At 35.3% G+C, this 14,173-nt stretch overlaps 2 protein-coding genes across 2 annotated transcripts in view; both read left to right on the top strand.

The window, feature by feature from the left end:
• LOC117996531 (mpv17-like protein 2) overlaps nucleotides 1-3,819 on the top strand; it is a 204,275-nt gene extending 200,456 nt beyond the window's left edge. Inside the window, exon 5 of the mRNA XM_034984594.2 lies at nucleotides 215-3,819. Within this exon, the coding sequence (XP_034840485.1) occupies nucleotides 215-400 (186 nt within the window). The 3' untranslated portion in view covers nucleotides 401-3,819. The remainder of the gene's footprint in view (nucleotides 1-214) is intronic.
• A 2,413-nt stretch (nucleotides 3,820-6,232) lies between these two features.
• Nucleotides 6,233-12,448, top strand: Pex23 (peroxin 23). The gene is made up of 6 exons (XM_034984576.2): nucleotides 6,233-9,259; nucleotides 9,694-9,890; nucleotides 10,063-10,272; nucleotides 11,022-11,108; nucleotides 11,447-11,768; nucleotides 12,100-12,448. The coding sequence occupies exons 1-6, from the start codon at nucleotides 6,454-6,456 to the stop codon at nucleotides 12,270-12,272; spliced, it is 3,795 nt and encodes a 1,264-aa protein (XP_034840467.1). The 5' UTR covers nucleotides 6,233-6,453; the 3' UTR covers nucleotides 12,273-12,448.
• Nucleotides 12,449-14,173: the final 1,725 nt, after the last annotated feature.

Below are 14,173 nucleotides of genomic sequence, written 5' to 3'. Positions count from 1 at the left end.
AAATTTCGTCAAAATTGCTCAAACAGATGGGCCTTAAAAACTAGCATACAGAACACTTTCGCATTTATAATATTTGTAGGTTTAGGATTAATTACTTAGTTTGCAATTTGCATTAACAAAACTTTGATAACATTGCTTAGTATAACAATTATCACCCTTTCTACATAATATTCAAAATTATCATCTTTCCTCAAATAGCTCAATGTAATTTCAGGTTGGAGCTTCTGTTTGGCCTGCTGTTGCTATGTTCAATTTTTATTTTATAGCTCCAAAGAACAGGGTACCCTTTATCAGTATTTGTAGTCTCATATGGACTTGTTTTTTAGCTTATATGAAACACATAGATGCAGAAAATATACCTTTAAAATTAAAAGACAAATCTGTCAGGTTAAATGCTTAAATTAAAAGGCAAAATGAATAATTTTATTAGATTAACGACTTTATAATTTATCACATAAGTGTAGTGTGATTTGATACTAGGGTATTAAAATATAAAGAGCATGAGCATATCCAGTATTATCATCATCATCAAACGATAGACGTACACTGATGGACGATTTTCGGTGTTGTGCTGCGTGCATCTAAAGGGCTGGGATGGCCAATCCAAAAAACTAAAATTGTTTATTATTTGTAACAAAAATACTGTTTCTTGTGCTAACATTCCATTCAGGAAAGCAAGTTAATAATCATTTTCTCTACAATAATAACTTACTTATCAACAATACACGCTTACAATATCTTTTACGCTTTTTATCTGACTATGCATATGAAACTATAATGATCTGTGTAGATCTACACTAATATTATAAAGAGGAAAACTTTGTTTGTTTGTTTGTTTGTTTGTTTGTTTGTTTGTTTGTTTGTTTGTTTGTACTGAATAGGCTCAAAAACTACTGGACCGATTTTAAAAATTCTTTCACCATTCGAAAGCTACATTATCCACGAGTAACATAGGCTATATTTTATTTTGGAAAAAAATAGGGTTCCGTAAGATATTTGGGTTTTTCGGACACAAGGTGTAAAAAATCAACCAGAAAAGTTACTTATTTTGCGTACGCTGCCTAAACTATAAAAGATAGAACCATAAAATGTTCTAATTAATTGTAGATCTTATAAATATCTACAAAAAAGTCCGCGACACACTATACCCATCTATGTCGAGTGAGGCACAGCAACCATTTTTTTATTTAAAAATCTTGAATTTTTTTTGGACTACATTTAAACGCGTTTATTTTACTCATGCTATTAATCCTTATCAAAATAAATGATTTCATCACTAAGAACAGTTTATGGAGATAATATTTGGTCTTTGAATGATTAAAATTGGACGTTTGGTTTTGAAGTTATGGCGAAATTAAAATATTACGATTTCTGCTGCACGGCCCGTTGTCTACACTAATATTATAAAGAGGAAAACTTTGTTTGTTTGTTTGTTTGTTTGTTTGTTTGTTTGTTTGTTTGTAAGTTTGTACTGAATAGGCTCAAAAACTACTGGACCGATTTTAAAAATTCTTTCACCATTCGAAAGCTACATTATCCACGAGTAACATAGGCTATATTTATTTTGGAAAAAAATAGGGTTCCGTAAGATATTTGGGTTTTTCGGACACAAGGTGTAAAAAATCAACCAGAAAAGTTACTTATTTTGCGTACGCTGCCTAAACTATAAAAGATAGAACCATAAAATGTTCTAATTAATTGTAGATCTTATAAATATCTACAAAAAAGTCCGCGACACACTATACCCATCTATGTCGAGTGAGGCACAGCAACCATTTTTTTATTTAAAAATCTTGAATTTTTTTGGACTACATTTAAACGCGTTTATTTTACTCATGCTATTAATCCTTATCAAAATAAATGATTTCATCACTAAGAACAGTTTATGGAGATAATATTTGGTCTTTGAATGATTAAAATTGGACGTTTGGTTTTGAAGTTATGGCGAAATTAAAATATTACGATTTCTGCTGCACGGCCCGTTGTATTATATAAAGAGGTAATGTCGTTAAGTTTGTTTGTAGGGGGTAATCTTTAGAACTACTGAACCGATTTTAAAAATTCTTTCACCAGTAGAAAGCTACATTATTCCTGAGTGACATAGGCTATACGGGATCTTTAAAAACCTAAATCTACGCGGGCGAAGCCGCGGGGATCAGCTAGTAAATAATATATTTGGTATTAATAACAACAGTATTACGGTGACCAATCAATTCACAAAAAACAAATAACAAAGTTTCATTCCACAAACAATGTTTGGCAAAATTAGGATTAATTTAATCATTGTTACAAAACTTCCTGGTTCTACAAAATATAATACACTTGACAGAACAAATTACCAGACAATTACAGACAGACGCGCGGAATTTTTGCGGAATACGACGTTTGTGATTTGATTAGTTTTGAAATGTTTTTGGTGAAATGATCATTTGTTATACAGTACGCGGCAGAAAGTAATGTGCATGGGCCTTTAGAATGACATTTCAGCTTTGTAGAGCATTGTCTCTTTCACTCATACCTGTATGACGTTTTGTCGGTCTCAACGACAGAGACAACGCTCTTCAAATCTGCTATCTCCTTCTAAAGGTCGATGTACATTACTTTCGGCCGCATACTGTACATTTTTTGCTAACCATTAGTGAACCCAGTATTAGATAATTTATGTAGAGACATTTGGTATGTGTTATATTATATGATAACAGCCAGTGAAAAAATATATATTTTAAGATGTAATTTATTTTATTACTTGTAAATTGTGATAAATACAGGTATTAAGTTAAAAACTTCTTAAATAATGGTTTAAGTATACTTTATTTGTAACATAATCTAGTTGCTTAAAAGGCAAGAAGCGAACCCAAGAATTGAAGGGTTGTGCCTAATTGTACATAATCCCTAAACTAAAATGACAGATCTAAATGTATTGGTATCCCTTGTCAATAAGATAATAAAATTGTGTAGTAAGTACAATTTAGCAAGTAGATGGCAAGTAGACATAGTTGTCCTTTGTGCACGTCCTTTCATTGTATATGTTATGGCGAGTAGAACTGTCCATTTCATGAAGTGCTTGACTATTTCATGAAATAGTGGCATTTTATGAATACCTAGTTAACAATGCGCTGACATGGCCCATGACCACAGCCAGGAATTGATTTCAGGAGAGGTTTTATCAGGGTTTAGGTCCCTGATCCTTTCATGAGAAAAAAAACATGCTTGACTTGAAATGGTACCGAATTTTACCTTACAATTTGACAATAAGAAATACAACAATAAACAACAGCGCGAGTGTAGCGAGCGCAATTTTTTTATAGCAATTGCTCCTTTTAAATAAGAAAAGTAGAGAGATGAAATCCCTATCTATATTTACTGGAAAGTTCATCATTCCTAACACGCTGATTTCTAACACGCACATAACCAGTTATTGATCTGTGGGGCCCATCGATATAAATGACAAGATATGGTCAAGAAAACAAAATATTTCACGGTTTAGAAACCAAATAAATCAGCGACACCTCTTAGATACTAATGAACTACCCGTTTGAAATCCAGACGTCACTGAGGTTGCATTGGTGCATAATTAACATTTACGCACCAATGAGTCGGTGCCATTTTGTTTGTTCAATAACCCTGTCCATACGAAGTAATATATATAAGTCAATGGTGGGGCCATTCCACGTAAATCGTAGGCGTAAATTAGTAAGGTACCTACCTATTATACCTAGTAGTTAATAAATTATTATTGTGATTTAGCATAATTATTTAGCATACCTATAATAACTGTTATATTGTTTTATTGTTAAAAAAATTATACTTGTGAATGAAGTTTTTTCTTTCATTTCATCGGAAGCTAATGGATAATGGCTTATTCCACCTTCCTAAATCCTATGTCCTAAATGGTATAGTTACCGCCAAACTAGCCAACTTTGCCATTCAATGATACTTTGCACAAAAAGCAATTTATAAGCAAATGCTTTGTATTTTTTTCGATAAATTAATATTTTAACCAAAATTTATTTGATTTTGATGGCGGGCAAAGTAATCCAATGTATTATATGAAGGGGGGTACGTGTAGGTACATTCTAAAACAGATTTTTATGCATTATAGTTTTTGATTTATCGTACCTACCTACAAAATTTCGAAAAGGTATGACTGTAGTACGGAACCCTCGGTGTGCGAGTCTGACTTTTTTGAAAATAAAATATAGCCTATATCACTCAGAAATAATGTAGCTTTCTACTGGTGAAAGAATTTTCAAAATCGGTTCAGTAGTTCCTGAGATTATTCCATACCTAGAAACAAACTTACAGTATGTGGTAGAAAATAACGTACATCGAAATTTAATAATAAAAAAAACCGACTTCGTTACACAAACACTAAAAATTGAAAAATAATTTAATTTATTACCGAATATATTATGTATACAAGAGTTAATATAGTTCCATAATAATACTTTTTGGTGCTGGTGCCAATTAGCTTTAGCTGCGCGAATCGTCTAGACTTCATATTTTTATGGGACTCCACCATGGCACCTCATTGGCACCGACCCCAAAAAATATTATTATGGAACTATATTAACTCTTGTATACATAATATATTCGGTAATAAATTAAATTATTTTTCAATTTTTAGTGTTTGTGTAACGAAGTCGGTTTATATTTTTTTTGTAAAAAAATTTTATTTCACAATTTTTAGTGGCCCCATGGAATTATGCTATGACTGGTTTAAAGTCTACTGTTTACTAAGCTATTACACTGATCGCGAGCAATTTACTCTTATCCGTTGAGGAGTTCCAGTATCTATCTTCGAAGATGTTCATCAGATCTTCACCAAATTGAAATGGGTCCAACTTTGAAGTATACCCTTTCAAACAAAAAAAGAATTTTCAAAATCGGTCTAGGCGTTTTCGAGTAATCGGGGAACATACATAAAAAATAAAAAAAAGATTCCGACGAATTGAGAACCTCCTCCTTTTTTTGAAGTCGGTTAAAAAGAGGTAGGTAGCGGTTTTGTAGAGTATAAGTCCCACAAATTGCTATTTCGCTGGAACCATGTGTCATTAACATCAATGACGTCAATTTGACGTAGGTAGCTATATTAAGTAGAAATTAGAAATATACCATCAGCTAGAACCTTCAGTTCAGTCAGTCTAGTGCTGACGTCACTAAAATGGCGGCCACGCTCATCAGCAATTTGCGTGATATATCGGATTCATGGTTGGTAACGTAGATAGAATAATAGGTAGATTTAAGTACTGTGTAACCGCGTATGAGATAGCGTTAGCACGACGTAACGATGAATAACACGACAATAATTATTACCATTGTTTAGTAGTCAATATTTGTATTAAACGTTTTTATGTGAAAACAATAACTCATGAGAAATACAATTACGCCACGAATTATCAAAGTTTGTTTCGCAACTAAAGTTGCATTGCATGCCTTGTATGTAAGTTGTATGTATTCATGAAAAAAACCAGTTACACGATAAGGTACAAAAAATAGGTTAGCTGCGTCTCTGTTTATCACATTAGTAACTTTATCTGTGCTCTCTTTTTAGTGTGAATGAGAAAGCAAACGTTCCTGTATCTACCTTTATTACTCTATCTACGGTTGGTAATAACCACTTGAGGAAGTTTCAGGGCGAACGTTCCGTAAAATTTTCATAGATGGCGCTGTTAACTGCACCCACTAAAAACGAAAAATAATTTTCGAGCGAAGGTATACGCTATAATAATTTGTACGTAAAACATCCTGCGGCCTTACCGCGGTTGTTTGACAGCTACAATGTCACGATCGCAATCATCTCTGATTGGTTAATGCTCGCTCACTATTGGCCACAATGCATTGTTGCAACAAGAATCGCACAAATTCAGCCAATCAGAACAATTGAGATTGTAATAATGATTGATGCAGGTTTTCGACAATCGCCCTACTGCAAAACAACAACGTCAATAAAACATACGGACAGCCAGGCAGCTCTTTCAGCTCTGTCCTCTGAGGTTGTTAACTCAAGACTGGTTGAAAACTGCAGAGACACCCTGGCCCAATACCGGGTGGTTCTACGCTAGGTACCAGAGCATGCTGGAATAGTTGGCAACGAAAATGCTGACATTCTGGCTAAATCATATAGATATAGGTATTATTTTTCTATTTTAGTGGGTGCAGTACACAGCGCCATCTATGAAAATTTTATGTGCACTGTGTATAATTATGTGTATGTAGTCTGTGTTGTAAATTAAAAAATACGGAATAGAATTGTTTAAACTTATTTTAGTAAAAAAATTAAAATTGTATTATTTTAAAAGAACTACCTAACTATTCATCTATGCAGTGCATTAGTAATATAATGTTGTTAGCACGGAATATACACAGAATGGGATATACTTAAAATAGTAAAACCCGATCAAAAATACTGTTTGTTTGTTGATCATCACATCACTGATCACAAATTTCGAAATGAGTAGCAATTCACTTTTATTTTCGATTAATAACGAAGGTAAAGTTTATGCTCTTTCTACTAGTGGATCATGTTGGAGAGAGTTCATGTATCTCGGTTTAGAATTTAAAACATTATCGGCTGTTCCACATTTCTTATGGGCAGTGGGTGGAGACCGCCAAATTTACCTGCACGTTCATGGGTTAGAAATACCTATTCGAGTTAAAGAAGAGTCTTACGAAAATGAGAGATGGCTACCATTGGAAGGCTTCAGTGGAAGACTTTTGCCTACAGATCGTTATCATTTTTCTTCACAAGATGGGACAAAAGACAGATCCATAGAATGTATTAGGCTGCCTTCTATGGCTTGGCAGTGGGAAGGCGATTGGCAACTCGAGCTTGCGCTGGATGGTCAGCCATTAGATCATGATGGTTGGACTTATGCAGTGGATTTTCCTGCTCAATTTGGGGCAGTGAAGCAGTGGAAGTCATGTGTAAGAAGAAGGAAATGGATAAGGTATAGAAAGTTTAGTGCAATGAATTCATGGTGTGCTATAGCCCCTCTTCACAAGGACCCTACCCAGGAACCATTCATAGATGTTAGTATTGGTGGTAATTCAATACCTTATGCTGCTCCCGGCACTTTATCAGTGTGGGCCATCACAGCACAGGGCCGCGTCATGTACAGAGTTGGTGTTAGCACAACATCTCCAGAGGGTTTAAAATGGATTAATGTTAGCATTCCCCCAAACTGTGACATTAAACAAATTTCCGTGGGACCCACTGGTCTAGTGTGGGCATTACTGTGGTCAGGCAGGGCTATAGTCAGAAAAGGCATAAACAAAGACTGTCCTACAGGAGAAGCTTGGCTCGAAGTTAAGTCACCGGTTGAAACCAAATTAACAATTGTATCTGTTGGTTTTAATGCAGTTTGGGCTGTAAGCTCTGATTCTAGAGTGTGGTTTAGAAAAGGCATCGAAGGGAATGCCGTGGGACATTCAGAAACTGCTGCTATGGGAAGTGGGTGGTTAGAAATCAATGGTAATATGTTACATATTTCAATTGGTATCAATGATCAAGTTTTTGCAATAGGAGAATCTAATAAAGGTGTGTACTGGCGCAGCGGAATAACACCTGCAGAACTCACAGGCAAGAGATGGAGGATGGTGCAGGCAAATATGCAACTGAGTCGAACATCAAGCTCGGCCAGTATCATTTCATCTGCATCGAATCCTAAACATCATAGTCTTAGTTTATTGAATGAAAATACGATAGAACTTAAAACTAACATTAATTTAGGCAACTCCTGGGAAGAGTCACACTCTGCACCTATTGAAAACACTTTACCATTAAAACCATCTAAGGAATTAAGACCTAAAAAAAATGTAAATGTAGAAAATATTGATTTAACTGGCAAGAGCTATGAAACCACACTGAAAAATCCACGAGCATGGAGCCCAGTGAGAAGTGTAGGCTCAGTAGTAGGCATGGAAGCACAGCCAGACAGTGATAGTAGCGTGTTTGATGTGGACTCTGGGATGTACTTTGATGAAGAAGTCAGTCAAACAGCCTGGGGCACATGCGACACCACCTGGACATTTGTAGAAGCTGGTGCTTGTTCTATAGATGCAGTTCAAGTACCCCACTGGTTTTCAGATAGTAAAAATGCACATAACTCTGATATAACAGCTAAATGGCGATTCCAAATATTGGATTGTTTGAAAAACCGAAACAACTTTAATATTGATCTCAGCAACTTCGGATTGGCGATCGAAGAAAAGGGGTGGACACGTAGTTGTGAAGCAAGACTAGTTGGTGAAAACAACACCGGTGAAGACTGTATATTGTCACTGTATTGGCATGCTATCGAAAATGCTGGAACTTTGTCAGTATTTCAACCAGATGGGACCATAAAGTTTATATTAAATTTGGGAGAACTCACGAGTATAACATCATCATCCGAACCGGGATGTCCAAGGATAACATTAACCATCCCTAGTCAAAGCCAAAGAATTATAAAAATTCAATTTATTTCAGAAATGGAACAAGAAGAATGGTTTAGTGTTTTGATAGACATATCATCACAAATAAACGGTTTGTCTGGGAAACCATCCAATAACTCAATATGGGCTATAACAAGTTCTGGAGATGTGCTCAACTGGGATCCAACAACAGCACAAAGCAGTGTAGACAAAAATGGCAGATATGTAAAAGAATTCCAAGTATTTGGTAAAGACATAGTGAAAGGTTTCACTACAACACTGCACAACAATTTTCTGCCAGGAAGTGTTTTGAAACTGACAGGTTGTCTGTTCGATGAGATTAAAAGATTTCATATCAATTTGCAAGGCCCAGAAGTTCTTAAACAAAGACATAAAATTGAAACAGAGGTGACTGAAATACCATTACACTTCAATGTTAGATTTGATGAATCTACAGTGGTATGCAATACAAAGAAATCTGGGCAGTGGGACTATGAAGAGCGACATCCATTACCATTAAAACCTGGCCAAGAATTTTCAGTTAAAATTATATGTGATAGTCAGGAATTCATCATTAATATCAATGACTCACATTTTTGCTCATTTAAACACAGATTAAGCCCAGAAAGTATAACATCTGTATTAATATTGGGTCCTCTAAAACTATATACTATGGAGTATTATTCTACAAGTGCTATTATTGGCCCAGATGAAATGATTTGGCGGACAATGGGAGGCTATTTAAGGAAACTAGAGAGTTGCCAAAATGGAGTAGTTTGGGGAATATCTCATGACCACAGAGTATGGGTCTACACTGGTGGATGGGGTGGTGGAATTCTTAAAGGTAATTTCGAAGTTATATTAATAAGTAGGTACTTAATGGGTTTTACATAATTAATTAAGACCTGCACAAGGACAGACTTGTCTAACCTGAAGTAGAAAGATTTTTATTCAATTAAACTTTTTACAAGTAAGTTCTTTGGAATCGTCAAATTCATCCATCATGTTCAGAATGCTTTGCGAGAAAAACCAGCAAGAAACTCGGCGGTTACTCTTTTCAAAGATTCAATTTAAAATAATATTATGCCCTGTAATTGATGATTAATGGAGCAAGCTGCGACTTAAGTCCACACTCTTTTATCATTTACATTATCTTCGATTGTGTAATATGATTTTTTCGCAAGCATACTATTAGTTTTTAAACTTGTGTAAAGGTAAGTCTCAAATTTATTGGGGAATCAAATTACTTTATGTAGTTAGTGTCAATAAATGTTGCAGGAATTGGTGGAAGCGATGGTATTCACTCAATGACAGACACACAAACTTACTGTATATATGAAAACCAGCGATGGAATCCTTTGTCCGGCTATACGTCCACTGGACTTCCAACTGATCGCTATATGTGGAGTGATGTTACAGGCAAACACAAAAGAACAAGGGAACATACAAAACTACTTGGTCGTCATTGGCATTGGGTAAGAAACATAAGCTTGCCATATTATGTAGCATTGAAAGCTAGAATAACTAAACTATTAGGTATATTTTACTGTGATACATACTTTTATATAGGCAGACTAATTTAAATATTTTTTTAAAAGGTCATCTTTTAATAACAGCATCCAATATCTATATTGTAACTTATTTCAGATTTCAGAATGGATGGTTGACTACAATACACCAGGTGGTGTTGATAATGAGGGGTGGCAGTATGCTACTGATTTCCCAGCACCGTATCATGGAAAGAAAGTTTTTACGGACTGTGTTCGCCGTAGAAGATGGTACCGTAAAGCTCAGATAGTCACAGAGGGTCCATGGATTCGTGCTGGAAGCACAGCTCTACTAGATATATCATTATGGGTTAGTAGGTATAGTTTGAAATAGTGTTGTAAGACTGGTAGGTAGTGATAGGATAGTCACTTTCGCAAACCAGATCATGCATTCTGAAATCTAGCTTATGTAATATAGGATAGTCACTTTACAAGCTAGAATTGTCACTTTCTCAAGCCTGGTCGTGCATTCGCAAATCTAGCAAAAGTGATATAGGATAATAATTTGCACAAGCTGTTTTTTAACCGACTTCAAAAAAAGGAGGAGGTTCTCATTTCGACTATGTTTTTTTTATGTTATGTTTGTTACGCGATTACTCCGTCAATTATGAACCGATTTTGATAATTCTTTTTTTGTTCTGTAGGACATACTTTAGTTTGTTACATACTTTACTTTTACTGGTTAAAAGTCTACTGTTTACTAAGCTATTACACTGATCGCGAGCAATTTACTCTTATCCATTGAGGAGTTCCAGTATCTATCTTCGAAGATGTTCATCAGATCTTCACCAAATTGAAATGGGACCAACTTTGAAGTATACCCTTTCAAACAAAAAAAGAATTTTCAAAATCGGTCTAGGCGTTTTTGAGTAATCGGGGAACATACATAAAAAAAAAAAAGATTCCGGCGAATTGAGAACCTCCTCCTTTTTTTGAAGTCGGTTAAAAAACGACACAAGACATGCTAATTTTTTTTCTGGAAAACTGAAGAAATCAAGCTGAAAACAAAAATGGTGAGCTGGGAAAAAGGATATAAAATTAAAATCATTCTTATTACAGGGAAATGAAAAAACTGTTTCTGTATGGGCTATAACCTTAGCTGGTGAAGCAATATATAGGACTGGAGTCACGACTGCCACCCCAACGGTAGGTAATAAGACTATTACTAATTACTAACTAAAATATAAAGTAATAATTGTTAAGTAAATTTTTTTAAGCACTATACCAATAAACCTCAGTTTTGTCAAAACTAAATATTCTATTGAACGTGACAGGTCGAGATGGCAATTTTCTAGTGAGGTGACATCACATATACCGGGGAATCGGACAGTGCGGGTTTAATAAATTGCCATAATTATATCCCATTCCGGTTAAAACACTTACAGCTTAGGCTGCAAACTATCGGTATACTAATGAACTGGCGCTGCCCATAATGGTAAGAATTACCATCGAAGTTTAAAAAATAATTTGGCTCTTATTTTTAGGGTCTTCATTGGGAACACATAAATAGCCCCCACACTCTCGTGTCCATCAGCACATGCAACAATGTAATTTGGGCCGTTGGTCGTAAAGGAGAAATTTATTACCGAGAAGGTGTTTCCAACGAGAACCCAGGAGGATCGAACTGGAAGTTAATAGAATCCCCAAAGAGCACATTCACATTTAATTCTAAGGCCGGAACTGGGATTAAATTAGTATCGCTGACATACAATGCCGCTTGGGTTGTACTTATGAATGGGGTTGTTGCTGTGAGAATGGAAGTTTCACTACACCAGCAGGAGGGCAAACAGTGGAAATATTTAACAGGTGCACAATATTTGTGTTATTTTATTTTACGAATTCATGGCCGTTTCCTTGGGCCACTGCAAAAGTAGTACCTAGATTTCCGACTTAGTCTATTTTTTAATCCCGACGACAAGAATAACGTTTCGTGTGTTGCCTGTTTTTTATAGCTTTTTAATAGTGATGTAGTGCAATCGATACTTACCTACCGATAAATATTTGTAGACGTATTATTCTCAGATGTGTATGAGACATCAAAATAAAAGTAAAATGCTACAACAAAAAAACAAAACACCCGCAAACAACCATCATGTGATTTGCGATCAACTTTAAGGTTATTTTTTTATTTTCTTAGATTGTGAGTTACCATTCAAGCACGTGACGTGCATGGATCAGGAAGTGTGGGGTGTTCGGAACGACGGCACGCTCCACCGAAGGGTTGGAGTGACGTCGCACAACGCGACTGGAATCGCCTGGCAGCAAGTTCACTGTGGACCCATAGTTCATGTTACAGCTAGAGGATGCTAAAGGCCTGTGCCGACACATGGCGATACGGCAGCTGCAGGGATAAACGTAGAGTCTGTCTAACTAAAGCTGATAGTGAATTTTAAGAAACCTGCAACACTAGAAAATGACCCTTGTTGTTTTTATAACCTCACTTGATTTTGATCTGAATTTAGTTATTAATATATTTTTTACTTAACTTTGAAGGATTTATATTTATTAGAACTAATCTAACAAATACGAGAGGACTGAATGTGAAATCTATTGTAATACAGCGAATAGAAACCGCGTAATATCTGTAAAATTATAATGGAGCTGACGGGTAGGTACATACAATGCGTAAAAAAACCGGCCAAGTGCGAGTCTGACTCACACCGAGGATTCCGTACTACAGTCATATTTTATTGGATTTTGCACGAGAAATCAAAAACATATTATGCATAAAAATAAATAAAAATCTGTTTTAGAATGTGCAAGTAAAAGCCCTTTCATATGGTACCGCACTTGGTGTAGTAATCTTACTTGGAAAGTTGAAAATACCATTATTTGTTCATGCAGACATTTTAATTTTTTTCTTGTTATGTAACCACAAATTCACGGTTTTTGGATTTTCCTTTACTTTTGCTATAAGACCTACCTGACAAATTTCATGATTCTAGGTTAATGGACCCTATAGGTTTTCTTGACAGACAGACAACGAAGTGATCCTATAAGGGTTCCTTTTGAGGCACGGAACCCTAAAACAGAGTTCTCACGCGCCATTTTAACTTTATGTGTCACATTTCATGTCAAAAGTACTGAACCATACTTTTGACATAATAGTTGACCCATAGCGTTAAAATGACTATACCATGAGTAATTAACTGGGTTGCAATATCAACAAGTCAAAATCAGGATTAATGCATAGATTTAAGTTAAGCCAGTCAGCATAGATAAATATTAATAAATATAAAGTATCAGTATAAGTTTATTTGTAGTTATACACGGGGATACATGACTCAAAATTCCCACTCAGCTTTCACTAGACAGACTCTAACAGGGAATGCGCGCGTACGCGCGGTTTGTCATAAGGAACTATAAAGTACGTTTCACTGCATATCGATTACAATAACGAGGATCTCATTCGTATTTCATGGTTCCTTTTATTAGAACTTCTAGGAGCCGCTTTGGACTCTTTTCCGGCGCACATCGCGTTTTATTTGTCCCAGCCTTAATACTTAATTACTATATTACTGATATTGAAGCTCATTTTATTGCTTACAATCATGTTACAAGTATTAGACATATTCTATGACATGATTTGTATTTTATTAGGGTTGTAGCTAATTCATTGTATAGTACGCAACAGGTCGAGATGGCGATCGGGGAAGGAACGCCCCGCACAGCCCCGCGCTATCCCGGTGCGGGGCGTCCCCCCCGCCTCATACCCCGATTGCCATCTCGACCTGTAGCGGACATAGGTACACAATATGTAAACTAAAATGACGGGTCTAATAATGTAATTTAGTGCTTCCTGAAGAAAAGGATTTAGGATAGCAATAGATTTAGACTGTTCAATTTAGTTTAAAGATTGTGTACAACAGAATTGGCCACATTATTTACGAATTTTTTGATACTCATTTTTAAATCCAACATTCCTTATAACTTTAAGTATGATGTATTAACAGTTTTTTACTTTTAGAAAATTAGTTTTCTAATCCAAAAGTGAAACTTAAAAAAACTTGTATAACAAGCAATTTTCCAAAAGTATCCAAAGTTTTTAAGATTTATTATTAATTTAATTACTTATTATCATTATAGAACTAAGTTAAAACTGACTATATTTTTAAGTAAAAAGAAGCTGGTGGCGCCTATTGCTGAACTCTCACTTTAAAATCTAGTCATATAATTTGTTTAAAGTTCCTTTAAAAGTTTATATCAAGTAG

The sequence above is a fragment of the Maniola hyperantus genome, chromosome 3 (assembly GCF_902806685.2).
Source record: "Maniola hyperantus chromosome 3, iAphHyp1.2, whole genome shotgun sequence".
NCBI classification, from domain to species: Eukaryota; Metazoa; Arthropoda; class Insecta; order Lepidoptera; family Nymphalidae; genus Maniola; species Maniola hyperantus.
Note: the sequence above shows the minus strand (reverse complement) of the source record. Positions and strands in the feature narration are given on the sequence as shown.

What these genes read in the sequence shown, in the direction of transcription:
- Pex23 (XM_034984576.2), top strand. Translation starts at nt 6,454, where the DNA reads ATGAGTAGCAATTCACTTTTATTTTCGATTAATAACGAAGGTAAAGTT. An exon ending in GGGTGGTGGAATTCTTAAAG is followed by an intron (nt 9,260 to 9,693) that starts GTAATTTCGAAG and finishes TAAATGTTGCAG; the next exon opens with GAATTGGTGGAAGCGATGGT. An exon ending in TTGGTCGTCATTGGCATTGG is followed by an intron (nt 9,891 to 10,062) that starts GTAAGAAACATA and finishes AACTTATTTCAG; the next exon opens with ATTTCAGAATGGATGGTTGA.